The sequence below is a fragment of the Phalacrocorax carbo genome, unplaced genomic scaffold (assembly GCF_963921805.1).
Source record: "Phalacrocorax carbo unplaced genomic scaffold, bPhaCar2.1 SCAFFOLD_36, whole genome shotgun sequence".
Taxonomy (NCBI): Eukaryota; Metazoa; Chordata; class Aves; order Suliformes; family Phalacrocoracidae; genus Phalacrocorax; species Phalacrocorax carbo.
Window position 1 is genome coordinate 385,973 of NW_026990495.1, and position 12,414 is coordinate 398,386.

General features: G+C 47.0%; 2 protein-coding genes across 2 annotated transcripts; both read right to left on the reverse strand.

Moving 5' to 3' along the window:
• Positions 1–1,013: 1,013 nt before the first annotated feature.
• On the reverse strand, positions 1,014–2,691 carry LOC135311281 (E3 ubiquitin-protein ligase RBBP6-like). Its single transcript, XM_064440408.1, is given in 3 exon segments — positions 1,014–1,121; positions 1,123–2,191; positions 2,678–2,691. Coding segments are annotated over 3 exon segments (1,191 nt in total).
• Positions 2,692–2,759: 68 nt separating this feature from the next.
• Positions 2,760–12,134, reverse strand: LOC135311282 (E3 ubiquitin-protein ligase RBBP6-like). Its single transcript, XM_064440409.1, has 11 exons — positions 11,969–12,134; positions 10,840–10,939; positions 10,051–10,087; positions 8,371–8,415; positions 6,442–6,530; positions 6,227–6,323; positions 5,597–5,736; positions 4,504–4,676; positions 3,651–3,754; positions 3,027–3,203; positions 2,760–2,771 (listed from the first exon to the last, which is right to left on the reverse strand). Exons 1-11 carry the CDS (start codon positions 12,132–12,134, stop codon positions 2,760–2,762), a joined length of 1,140 nt encoding a protein of 379 aa, XP_064296479.1.
• Between the last annotated feature and the right edge of the window lie 280 nt (positions 12,135–12,414).

Here is a 12,414-nt window from a genome sequence, read left to right on the forward strand (position 1 = left end):
ATAGAAGAGAACCCATGAGCCTAATCTGAGAAAGAAATTCTGTATTTGCTTGTATCCTGCTGACTTCTAAATGCCTGCAAAGTGTTTCTTGGATGGGATTGCCTCTCTGGAGTAGGGCCTTCTGCCAGAGAGATCTAAAGGTAACGGATTTAACTAACTCCTCCGTTTTTCCCTTCTTTTTCTCCCTTCCTTTCTGTCTTTCCTGTGTGCCACTGAACTGTTTTCTCCTCTGTTCATGTAAAACTAGGTCTCATCTAATACTTTGCAGCTGTCGAGTCCTGAGCCAGTAAAGCACTGTGGGAAGTCAGCACGCTTCCAGCTGGCAGAGGGAAAGCTATACCCATTAGTGTCACAACGGGAAGGTGAGTGTATCTTTTCCCCCGCAAAGAGTATGAGTTGTGTAAGGTTTGCTCTAGTACCAAATTTAGTAATTCCAGAACATAAATCGGTAAACAACGGGATAGTAAGAGAATTAGGCAGTGGCAATGGCCCCAGGGCCCTAGCTTTTCTTTATACGCCTGTTAGTGTGCATAGTTAATGTGCATTCTGCTTTCACGGGGAGAAGGAGAGAGAGAGGACTCGTCAAGAGAGATGCAAGGCTTCCACCCTGCCTATGCCTACCCACAACCCAAAGCAGGTACAGTCAGAGCAAACAAGAAGGGAATGGCTGTGCTTTGTCTTTCATTGACTTTAATTAGTTCTAACTAACACTGAGTCTCCCCTCCTACTCCAGGAGTATTATTTTTCTTTTTTCCTAATCATTTTTGAGACATCTCTGTGAGCTCATGGTGAGACACTAGTTAGAAATGTAACACAGACATGCCAGGGAACACACGAGGCTAAAAGAGTGTTAACTTTATTGATGAACATGCGATTTGTGTTTATACAGGTGCGAGTAAACAAAGAGAACAATAGCCATGCAATTGCCCGTATTCCAGAAATGGCTCTAACTTGGCTGATAAGGCACTCCCCTTCTATCCTCCCAACTAGCAACTACTCGCTGCAGGACAGCATCAAAACACCCTCATCCTTTCAAGAGGAAGGTGTTTTAACACTGCCTGACTTTGGCTAGTCCTCCTTTGCCTTTTTCGCAGGAGGTTCCAGTCGAGGAGATTTGTCACGACCCGTGTCCACCTTCTCGTTGGAACCTTCAGCTGGTTTTACTGTATTGTCCGTCTTAGGAGGAAGAGCCACTTCTACTTTCCGCTTGGCCTTGTCAGTCTTTGCTTTTGGCTTATCCTTCTCTTCTTCCTCCTTTTCAGACCCCAGTCTGAAAGCACTAGACTCTGTTTCCATTGGCTCATTTCTCACAGGGGTGGCATCGTCTCTGCTTGGGAGCCTGAAGACAGAGTCCGCTGTAACACCTTCTGCTGCAGCTGCCTCTCTTGGTTTTCTCGCACCTTCCAACAACTCAGCATTTGGAAATCCTTCATTCCGGTGCTTTTTATCTTTATTGCCTTTCTTGTCTCCCAGTGGTTTTTCCACCTCTTTCTTTTTTGATGTTTCAGGATCTTTGATGCCACGGCTCTCTCTTCCACATGGTTTTTCAGGGCAATTTCCAGCTGTATGATGGTTTCTGTGCCTCTGCCCACCAGGATAATCCTGCCTACGTCCCTGAGCACATGGCAAATTCTCTCGTCTGGTGCCAGGTGGACCAAACCTACCTGGAGAAAAGTCTTCTCGGTTTTGTGGAGGTGGAGGTTGACAGCCAACAGCATAGCCCTTGTAAAACTTCTCACTCCGGTGCCTAGAGTTCCCTCGCCGTTCTCTGTATCTTTCCTTTTCAAATGGATCCCTCCAGTCACGGGATCTGCCCTCGTAAGCTTTCCTATCATATGGTGGAACCTCTCTGGACCTGTTAAAACACTCCCTTTCTCCTTCCCCTTGAGGTAGAGTCCGTTTAGTTGGAGACTGGCCCCTAAACACCGGAGACCTTGACCGTGAATGGTATCTTCTGTGCGGGGGTGACCTTAGCCTTGAATGGTGAGAGCCGCGTGACCTTGACCTGGAGCGATAGTTACGACTCTTCCCTTTGCCTCTTCTTGGATACGGCGGCGATCGCGGGGAGGAACGAGACTGGGAACGACTGAATGATCGAGAGTAGGAGTGAGTGGGGGAAGAACTGGATCTTGACTTGGTGTAGGTATATGAACTTCTACAGTAAGATGAAGCACTGCAGGGAGACTTGGACCTGAAAAAAAACCACACAGAAAAAGAAAGAAAAAAGGGTCACACTCCCCAACTTTTTTCCTCTCAAATTTGGTTTGCTTTGTTTGGTTTGGGGTGGTTTTTTTTTATCCTCTCTCCATGTGTTTATGTAATGATGCTGCTGCAAATTGAAGAACTTGTTAGCATGTAAAGTTTCTGCTTCCAAGTTTCTAGCCTGGCTTTCCACTTGATCCTATAATTATATTTAATTTTCGTATGTCATTACGGTTCCCCAGAAAGTGTTTGTTTTCGGCAGTCCCCTTGTCAGTCCTGTGCTGATGTTTTATTTTAAATAATCTTAGTGCAAGCACAGATCCCTTTGTTAAAGGCAATTCAAAGTAAGCCATTTCAAAATTAATTACCGCTTGTGTTCTCCACAACTACCTGTGCGTACTTATTCATTGCAAATCAGCTGTTGCAGGAGTTACGTGTTACGGCCTCCTTTAACCAGGAGTAGTAGTACAGTTACCGGTAGTAATGCATTGAATTTCTGTGGGACACTTACAGTTCCCAGCCTGATCTGCCACCTGCTGAGCGAATTGTAGTGGCTCTCACTGGATGACCTGTTGCAGTGGGGAGGGAAAAAGAAAAAAATCCCATTCAGTTTATCTGAAGATAAGACTTTTAAAGGAATTCTAAAGTTAGCGTTACTTACCCGTTGTGGGTATTGATTGTCCTTGGGGGCCCAGACGACTCGGCAGTGCTGCTTGTCTTAGTAGTGGAACCTGACGGCCCTTGGCAAAAAACGGTTGGAAAGAGTTGGAAACGAAGCTCTGCTAAAAGACAAGGATCAGTGCCTATGCTGAAATCAAACTAACCTTCTCCTCCAACAACCCGCTGATTGGCTGAGAGGAAGGTTTAGAAAGGTTAGCGGCCGTCACCAGCGCGGCGGGAGGCCCGACAGTCAGGAGTGGTGGTGGAGGTGGTGGCGGTGGCGGCTGCTGCGGCTGCTGCTGCCGAGGGTAGCCAGTTCCATTTTCGAAGTTGTTCACAGCCTAGAGGCAGAAAAACACGGACAAAAAGGGGATAGGAAACTTCAGGAGACACACAAACAAAAGGCTCCACAGAGGAACATCACTCGCCTATTCCTGTAAATGCTATCAATCCTAAAATAAATCAGCAGGCAGGGGTAGGAACACATCGCATTAAGCGCCGGCATTAATGACTGGTAACTCAGGGTGTCTGTATTTAAAGCACTTCAGTGTCAACACCGAATTTGAAAGGGAGGCAATCACGTTAAAACTGTGACCTGAATTTGCCAGACTGTCTCTAAGGAGTTGTAAGCTTCTGTAACAAGGGATCATGCATTGGAGGAGTAAATAAATGTAGCCTTGTCCAATTTAGCCCTGCTTCAGGAGCTGTCGATTCATGTTTTCTTCCCTTTCAGCTTTTCAGGAATAGACTTCTCTTACAAGCAGTTCACGGAAAAGCCATCACGTTACCTGGCGTAGGATCTTGTTGGCAGCTAAAGCATCAGGAGAAACATCGCTCTGATGACACGTTGGGCAGGTATGATCCTCAGAATCCAGTAACGCTGTTCTAATACCTGTGTGCAATTAGAGGCATCAAAATAGATTTTAGCCAAACTAAGGACATTTTTGGGGTTCTCATCAGTTAGAAAACCATGTATATGATTAATGGGTGAAGATGATCTTGAATTGGGAACATGAAGCTCAAGTTCAGTAGCCTAATAATTTTCTAGTATGCAGCCAATAACGGTACAGCCCTGATGTTTCACTCCTGTAACATCTGGAGGTGTGGAGTAGGCGGTGTCTTGATGTCTTGACTCAGCTTTTTTCCACTCTCTAGTACAGTGAGAAGTCACCAACCTCAGGGCTAGTGAATAAAAGAGACCTCAAAAACCCGTTAGCGGGTTTGAGTTCTGAAGGTTTCAGCCAACTCTCCCGTGGAGGAGAATGTGCATTAAATGCCCAAGTACCCGATTGCTGCAGACCACAGGAAGTCACCAGCGTTGGCTCTGTAATTTTGTAGGAGGGAAAGGGCTGTGGACAAACGAAATGCATTCGCTATCTAATAGTGTCATCACCGGCGCAGTTACGCCCTCTTCTCATACTCGTCCTTCCACGTGCGAAGGGGATTTAACGAGATACATAAAAAGGAGGAAAAAGCTTTTGGCCTTTCTTTTGCCCTTTATAGGAGAAGAGTCCTTTCCTATTCAGGCTGGGCTTAAGTACTACATAGAACCGGTGAGACAGTAATTTCCTGATCTCCTGTTTCTGCTTTCAGAGGATCAGAGGTGATGTTTTGAATTAACAGCCATGGGGTCACACTTACATTCGTCACAATAACTGTTTCCACAGCAGGGAATAACAGCTGCGTCGGTCATTATATCTTTACAAAGGGGACACAGGAGCTCATCTGGAATAGGCTCATCGGAGGGGGAGGAGGAGGCCGGCTCTTCTGGTAGAAAGGGAGGCTTTTCCTTCTTTCCTCTGGCATAAGCTTCCCTGGAGGGGGTGGGGAAGGAGAGAGCAAAAAGTTAAAGGTGGGTCAAGGAGAACTTTTCCAAGCTTTGGCTTTTCTCAGGGGAAGAGAACAGGTGGAATTCTTCTCACTCCACATTAGCCTTCTAAAACGTAGGCCGCTAGTTGAAAGTCCTTTTCTACAGCCACAGGATGAGAAGAGGGAGGGGGAACAATTTTCCTGCTGCAGACCTCTCCCATTCATTGGGTCAATGGAGGAATCAGCTCAGACTAGGCAAATAATTTTTTGACAGCTAGAAATCGTGTGAAATGAATCCCACCTCTCCTCTGTTGCCAGAGGGTAAAAGTAAATGGCAGGCTGAGGATCAAGTCAGTCTCCGAGTAATGAAGTTTTGGAAATGGAAGAAGTCTATGTTAGAGCTTCTACCAAAGGAGGTCCATGGCAGAACACCAGAAGTGCCACCGAGTGCATTTTAGAGCAGCCGCTCTTGTCAGCACACAGTAGTATTTTCTTAGTTTATAGCAACAGGAGAACTGCAGCCTCTTTCAAACAGGGGAGGTGATAAAAGTCAGAGGGGGAGGAAACCTCACTCCCACAGCAACTTGTTAACTTTTGCAAGGAGCCTTTGCAGCATCAGAGAGAAGCAAAACGCGCTTTCAAAGAGAACGACTCCACTGCAAACACCTCGGAAACCTTTTGCAGAAATACTGATTCTTAGCACGCCACAAGTTTAAGCAGCTTCCAGGGGCATGAACAGGAGGAGCGTCTTATTTTAGGGCCTTGGGATTAGAAAGTATCACGGGTGTTAAGGTTAAGATGCAATGCCAGTGCTTCCTCCCCCGTAACTAGAGGTGCTGGCCCACTCGGCTGCATTGCCGCCCAGGCATCGACGCACGGTTCCTCTCCTTCGCTCCTGGGTCAGTCCCGTTAGTCCCATACTTACGCATTAATAATTGGTATGGCATATTTTCCCGTGCTGGTCAGCATAGCACCCTTTGTGTTGGGATCTTTCACCTCCACCATGAAACTCCTTGGAATGCCCGTGCTCCTCCTAATTCTGGGAACAGGCTCAAAAGTCTTGTCCTGGTAGGAAAAGAAATGCAGGCGTATCTCAAGACCCACACTTAAAATGACATCTCCGTGACTGTTGTTAAATGGCAGGGACGCTCAGCCAGAGGCTTGTGTCATTACACCAGGCAGATATCCAATAGATGGGGCCAGCAGAAACATCCTGGTTTTGTACGAAATACTAAAACCTGTGAAGTGTCTTTAGGAAGGGTTCAAACCCAAAATAAATTTCCAGTCATATTGAAATACAGAAAAATATGCATGAAAGTTGACAGAGAAAGATCTCTGGCTATGTTTGTTGTGGTGGCCTGGAAAAAAGAAAATTTTGCCTTGGTAATTGCAGGTGTCCCTTGAATTTTGAAGGGCTTTGCAACTTTGCCATGTAACCTCTCTATTTCACCCCAAGAGAAACACATCTTAATATGCGTGTTCATGTATCTGTTACCTCACTGCCAAGGTAAAAAACAAAACCGAAGTATCACCAGAAGTCCCCCCCCAACCTTACCCCGTTTGTTGGGCAGTTCTTTATATAGTGGCCAGGTTTTCCACAACGAAAGCAAGTATATGATGGCGGAGGTAGACCCAGGCTGTTCTTCATGTAACTAGAAGGTTTTTGGGAGAAAAAGAAAAAGGGGTGCATGTGTCTCTCTTGTTAAAGCAACCATCTCTAGCATTCCTCCGTAATCGTTGGGGAACAGATCTGGCGTTATCAACACTTACTTGATTGGATCATATGCACGGCAAGACTGTATCATCATCGCTTTTATTTTGTCTTCTTCGGAAGCGCTGGCTTCAGCCAGACTGGCAGTCTGTGTAACAGGCCGTTAGTCGACACACACGTTAGAAACACTTTAGAGCCCCTGCTAACTTCTTCGTGTTAAGTGAGCTAACTACGGTAAGCAAAACCTGCAGGTTTCTCCAGCTGGCCGTGTCCTTTTACCATGCAAATTGTAATACAAGCCTTACGCAGAACTAGATCTTCATATGAAGGAAACCAGCTGATTTCTTGGTTTTTGAAGTACTATTTGTTCAAACGTTTTAATTACACACTAGTGCAGATACCAGCAGGGTCTAAGGGAGGGACTGTACATTCTTTGGACCGTCCAGCACCAAGCCTTCAGATCAGCCACTCCTGTCTTTGCTTTTAGGTGCATTCCTTCGCAAGAGCAACCAACTACTTTCAGCATTTTATTAAATGGTTGTTTCCTATACACAGTTTTTCCTCAACTGTAACATAATGCAGATCGACACCTATGAAATCATTTCCATTAACCGTGACAGAAAACTTCACAGACACTTGACTGATTTGCTTGAACCCAAGAGATGTACAAGACGCATTCAAAACCCACAAAACATTTCTAGGGATAGGCGAAAGTTCAAATATGGCATTTCGTACATAGCAGTAATAAACCAGAGGACTTTTTACAACACATTGACTCCCTGCTGAGCCAGTCTGCGCTAAAGAGGGTAGAGTAAGTCACAGTTTTGAGCTGCTCTGAGGTGTTGTTCCTGTATTGTTCTGAAATACTTCAATGTTCTCAAAAGCTTCAATGTGTGCACCTCTTGGACGGCTTCTCACATTTTAGAGTAAAACTTCACCTAAGTTTACAGAACCAAGGACACGTTTAGGGACAGCACTAATGCAGACCAGTTTCTTCTGGTGGCTACCTTCCAAATGAATTATTTTTTCCGATGTTTTTGCCACGTGTCCACAGTTTCATGTCTGTGGTGAGAGAGGGAAGAAGTGGCTAGTGGGGAGAGGTTTCTCTGTCTTGGGAATGAACTCCAGCCTTTCTTTTCAGAAGAAAGAACGAGCTCCTTTGCCTTAGGCCCTGCCTTCTCTGAGCTTTGTAACTTTAAAGCCCAGGCACTGAATTGGCTAGCACTACGCCTTCTCACAAGGCGCAATGACTAGTGCTTTCCCAGCCAAAGTTACACATTCCCGGGCAAAAACCGCCAGCAGCTCCACAGCAAAACGCGGCGTGGCAGGAGTTCCAGAAGGTCACCTCCGCCAGCATGCCACACACAGGCACGGGTGTGTTCCTAGACACGGTTAGGGACATAATCACAGCGTACACAGTCTGCGTTCAAGGAAATCAGATTGTGTTCCCCACTGTATCTATACGACAGCTGATGAAATTGTGCAGCGGTCAAAGAATGGATCTGCAGCTCTGAGGACTAGAAATTCAGAAATAGCCCTGCAATTGTCCGTGTTCCAGGCACGCCTCTAATTTGGCTGCTCCACACCCCCTGGAATGTCCGTCCCTTACAGCCAGTGACATGCTTCTGTAAAAATAGCGCTCCTCCCCAAAGCAGAACTAACGGAATGTATGAAACAGGGCAAACAGCCTCTGAAGTGCTTCTCCTTTGTGTCTTGAAGATGAGCACTAGTGCAACGTGACGTTGGTGCTGGTAAGGTTCTCCCCTTCTATCTCCCCAAAGTGGCAACTGCTCTTTACAGGAGAGGATCAAAGCATACACACATTTTAAGGTTAACATAAATACTTGACATTATTAAGAATTAAAGTAAAGCCTTGTTCGCATTACTACAGTTATACAGCTCTGGATCACAGTGCAAGATTTAAAAATATGAAGCAAACACTTTTTTTTCTTTTTTTTTTGAAGTATTTGGTAAGAATATAGATATACCTGAATAAGCTGGGACAGAGAAGCAGATGCAGAGGAGTCATCCATCTGTTCACAAAAAATTAAACACATATTCAAGTTGTACAGTCCAAACATAGCAATAGTTAACCTCTACCGTAGTCTGAAAGTCTGCACGATGCGCTCCGAGTGTGACTGCAAGAGGCATTTCCGACCTCGTGTCATTTGCATTTGCTCAAGGCAAAGTCCAAAGCTACGCCAGCTTAAGAGTGCCCGTGCGGTTAATGAGAAGAAACTAGACTAACCAGACCCGCTTGAGATCAGCTTGTTGCTCCAGAGTATCTCAGAGAGGGAACCTTGTCAAATGGGTCAGGAAGGGTAACTGATGTACTGTTCAGCACGTTTGCCCAACGGCCACCTTCCACGGCCCTCCAGCCCTGGGTCTTTTTTTGTTTCCTTTATATTTCTACTGAAGTATTTCCTGCCAGTCCCTCCAACCAGTCAGTTAGAACCAACATCTCCATGAAACTTGTTTGCCACCCTAAGGCAATACTGCAGAAGAACTGGGGAGGGGCGGGGACACGACTCGACAACCAACAACCCCCAAATAATCCAAAATCCAGAATCGACAGTCAATGTATGAACTGCCATTTCAAACGGAAGACTAATCAGAAACTAAAGAGAACTAAAGAAACTGAACAGAAGACTAAATCAAAATCCAGGCTATTACCAGTCAAGCATTTCCTTCTGTTACTTATTTATATTTCAGCAGCAGAAGGACAGTGTTTTCCAGCCTGATGAAAAATGCCCCACAAAGGCCCCAGGCTCTAACCTTGCGCCAAAATTTGTACACTGGGTTTCAGGTATTTTCATTTGCAGACAAGCTATTAGATGAAGCTGCTGCATCAGAGAAAGCGGGAAGAGCAAATGCAGAACTTTAGAATACCACTTTGTGTAGCAACGATATTTACATTCAGGGCAATCTGTTAAAGACATTCATGTACTTGGAGGAGCCCAAACAATATCACTGCAATTAAACAGTTCCAGGAACAAATACCCAGGTATTCAAAGGCACGGAAAGGACTCGTTTAGCTGCCCAGAACTGTCCTCAGAACGTAGGGCGTATGTCAGTTTTAGTTTTTGTTTGAACCCCCACGTCAAAGCCAGAAACAGTACCAAGTTTAACAACAATGGTTTCTCGGTGTTTTTTATGAACGTTTTCAAAAACCGTTGGGCAAAGCAAGCAAAAACAGAAGCTAAGTGATACAAGGTGAAAATGGCAAAAATACACTCCGGAGCATTTTCATTGCAAGAAACACAAAGCGCACAAGCAGCTACGCCAACAGACACGTTACTAGCTGTAGACAGACAGATGGAGAGCACGGCACCACGTCCAGTTGTGCAAACCTTGAACCTACATCGCCTATAACCAATCGTACCTTATCTGTACAACACAAAGCCATTCAGGAAATAGCCTCGCATATTCAGGATGAAATACAATGCGTGACTGGGCACAAATACCAATAGTCCCATTAGAACTGTGCAAATGATGGCATTACGCAGTTCTTACTATGCTGAATCAAATCCATTGTCTTTGCAGCATAGGCTATGTTTTACTGGAAGAAATTATATGAAGCTACTGTTTGGAAAATTTCATACAAGGCTACGTTGTTCAGAATTCAGTGCAGTGTGCAGAAAAAGGTGTGACCCTGTGCTTTTACATACTGCTTTTGGTGTTCCGCTCACTGGCTCCGTTCGACTTCTGGAAGGAGAAAGAAAGGAAGGTGATCAGAGCTTAAAATAGAGCACTTGTGCCCCACATCAAGCAGTGAAACAGGTTATAAAACCTGCCCATCAGGACATTGTTCGGATAATCTAGTGAATGTGGCCATCTATTCATACACATAAACTGTTCTCATTCTCAAATTCTCACATTCAGTGCAACTAAAAAAAAAATACCCAAATCCCAAAATGACCACAACAATCCTGTAGGCAGGATCACGTTTGAGTAGCTGTAATCTCAACCAATACACCCCAGATCTGGGGCCTCAGAGTACCTGCCATATCCTGCCTCCTCCCGCAAATGCAGGAAATAGCCAAACACTGACAATCGGGCTCCTCTGGGATGGGAACTAATTCTAAGCGTACACTACGGTGCGTATCTGTCTTTACTCTGAAAGCAATACAAGCAAGCCCATAGCATAAGGCATCTCTCCACCTGGAGGAAACAGCATCTACAGCTCGGGTCTCAGAACAATCAAGCCCAAGAACAAACCCAACAGAATCATCTTAGAAGTTACCGTTGTTGGAGCCTGAAGCCCATGTCCCAGCAGGCCTAAAAAGGTCAGTCTGCTTTGGGACAGGTCCATTGAAACCTACCCCAGGACAACAAAAACTAACAGCCGCTTTAACAAGGGAGATGCAGTTGGAACGCCACTGGTAAACTAATATCCATTAAACCAGTGACCTCACTGAACCCCCTAGCAAAGACTACACCGCTTTACGGATACTCACGTAACAGAGGTTCTGCTGGTAGCTTTAACTCCTCCAGCAGGGATCCTTCTGACAATTACCGAGGAGTTCCTCGGAATCAGGGCGTCATCATCTGTGTATTCTGAAAACAACATCAGTACAGAAAAAAGCAGTAGTCAGTTTGTAAGAACGTATATCAGTATGTCATTACACAGCACTTCAGAGAATCCCTTTACAGAGAGAAAAGCAACCTTTTATAGGTAACACCGACTTTTATCGTCTCAACACACTCAACAAATGCAGATCAAATTAAAAGGAGGCACAGGCTTTTTGAAGGGACTTCTGCCTTTGCAGAACATGACTCCATGGGCAGATATTCCACTGATATTTAAAATCCTGTTTTCTTTTCGCTTAGGTTAGCATTGCTTCTGTTACTAGATCTCCATTATGGAAAGTTACCGTGGGGATGGGAAACCCTCACCGGGTTGAGAAATGAGCATTGAGGACAGGCAACCATCAGCAGGATGGGACGTCATTGAGACGGGCAGTTGCTGTGGCATGAGAAATGAAACCCTGGCAGGGCTGGCTGAGGCAGGTGCTGGTGGAATGATCGCCATGGGGACAGAACCCCAGAACACTCTTTGCCCCAGACAAACCCCACACTGACCCGCCGCCATGGCAGGTACAGCAGCAGGCTCCTGCTCCTCGTGGTGCTCCTGCCCTCCGGGTAACCCCCCAAGGGGCTCTGCCCACCAGTAGCTCACCCCACCACCCCTCTTTGCTTCCCCCAACAGAGAGGTTCCCTCTGCAGCTGCCGACGGCATCGGAGGTGTCCGACATGCGCTTCACCACCACGGCCATGCCGCCACCGGTCAGTGCCTGTGTGCTGCCCTCTGCCCCAGGGCTGCCGGTGTCCGGTGAGCCTGCCCGGCTCCACACCGTCACCTACCAGCGGGGCCAGCCCACCGTCTGGCAGGTGGTGCCAGGGTCCCTGGGGGCGCCGGGGCAGGTGGTGCAGGGCCCCTGCGGGTTGTCGCTTTCCACAGTGGTGCAGGTCCCCGCTGGGGTGCAACTCCCTACTGGGGTGCTGCTCCCCCCTGCAATGCAGCTCCCCGCCGGGGTGCAGCTCCGCACTGGTCCCCGAGGCCCCGCGCCCGCCGCCCCCACGCACCTTCTTTGGTCTGGGCGTTGGAGATCTGCAGGTCGCTCCTGGTCGCCTTCAGCTTCTCGCGGCCCATGATCTGGCGCTTGAGGTCGCGCAGGGTGATGTGGAGGCCGCTGAAGGTGACCGTATCATAGTTCAGCCTGGAGAAGAACTTGTAGTGGACACAGGACATGGTTGGGGCCAGGCGGTGCCTGCTCTGGGATGGCGCCTACTGCAGCACGCGGTGTCATGGTCCTCTTATATGCTCAGCACATTATGAAGAAAGACCTGCATCATGTGGGTGTGGCAGCCCCGCCCTCGTTGCCCTAATGCCGAGTGGCCCTTAGGGGAGGGGGTTCCAGCAGCCTGCTGTCCTGTCACCCCCCAGGTCTGTCGCTGCCCGGTGTCCTGTCACACCCCGAGGTCTGCGCTGTCCCTCCCGCCACCCCCTGGGCCTTCGCCACCCAGCGTCA

Coding starts and splice junctions, on each gene's coding strand:
- LOC135311282 (XM_064440409.1), bottom strand. CDS start 12,134: ATGTCCTGTGTCCACTACAAGTTCTTCTCCAGGCTGAACTATGATACG. Junction 10,088..10,839: donor ACCAGCAGAACCTCTGTTAC/GTGAGTATCCGT, acceptor TTCTCCTTCCAG/AAGTCGAACGGAGCCAGTGA. Junction 6,531..8,370: donor CTCTGTCCCAGCTTATTCAG/GTATATCTATAT, acceptor CCTGTTACACAG/ACTGCCAGTCTGGCTGAAGC.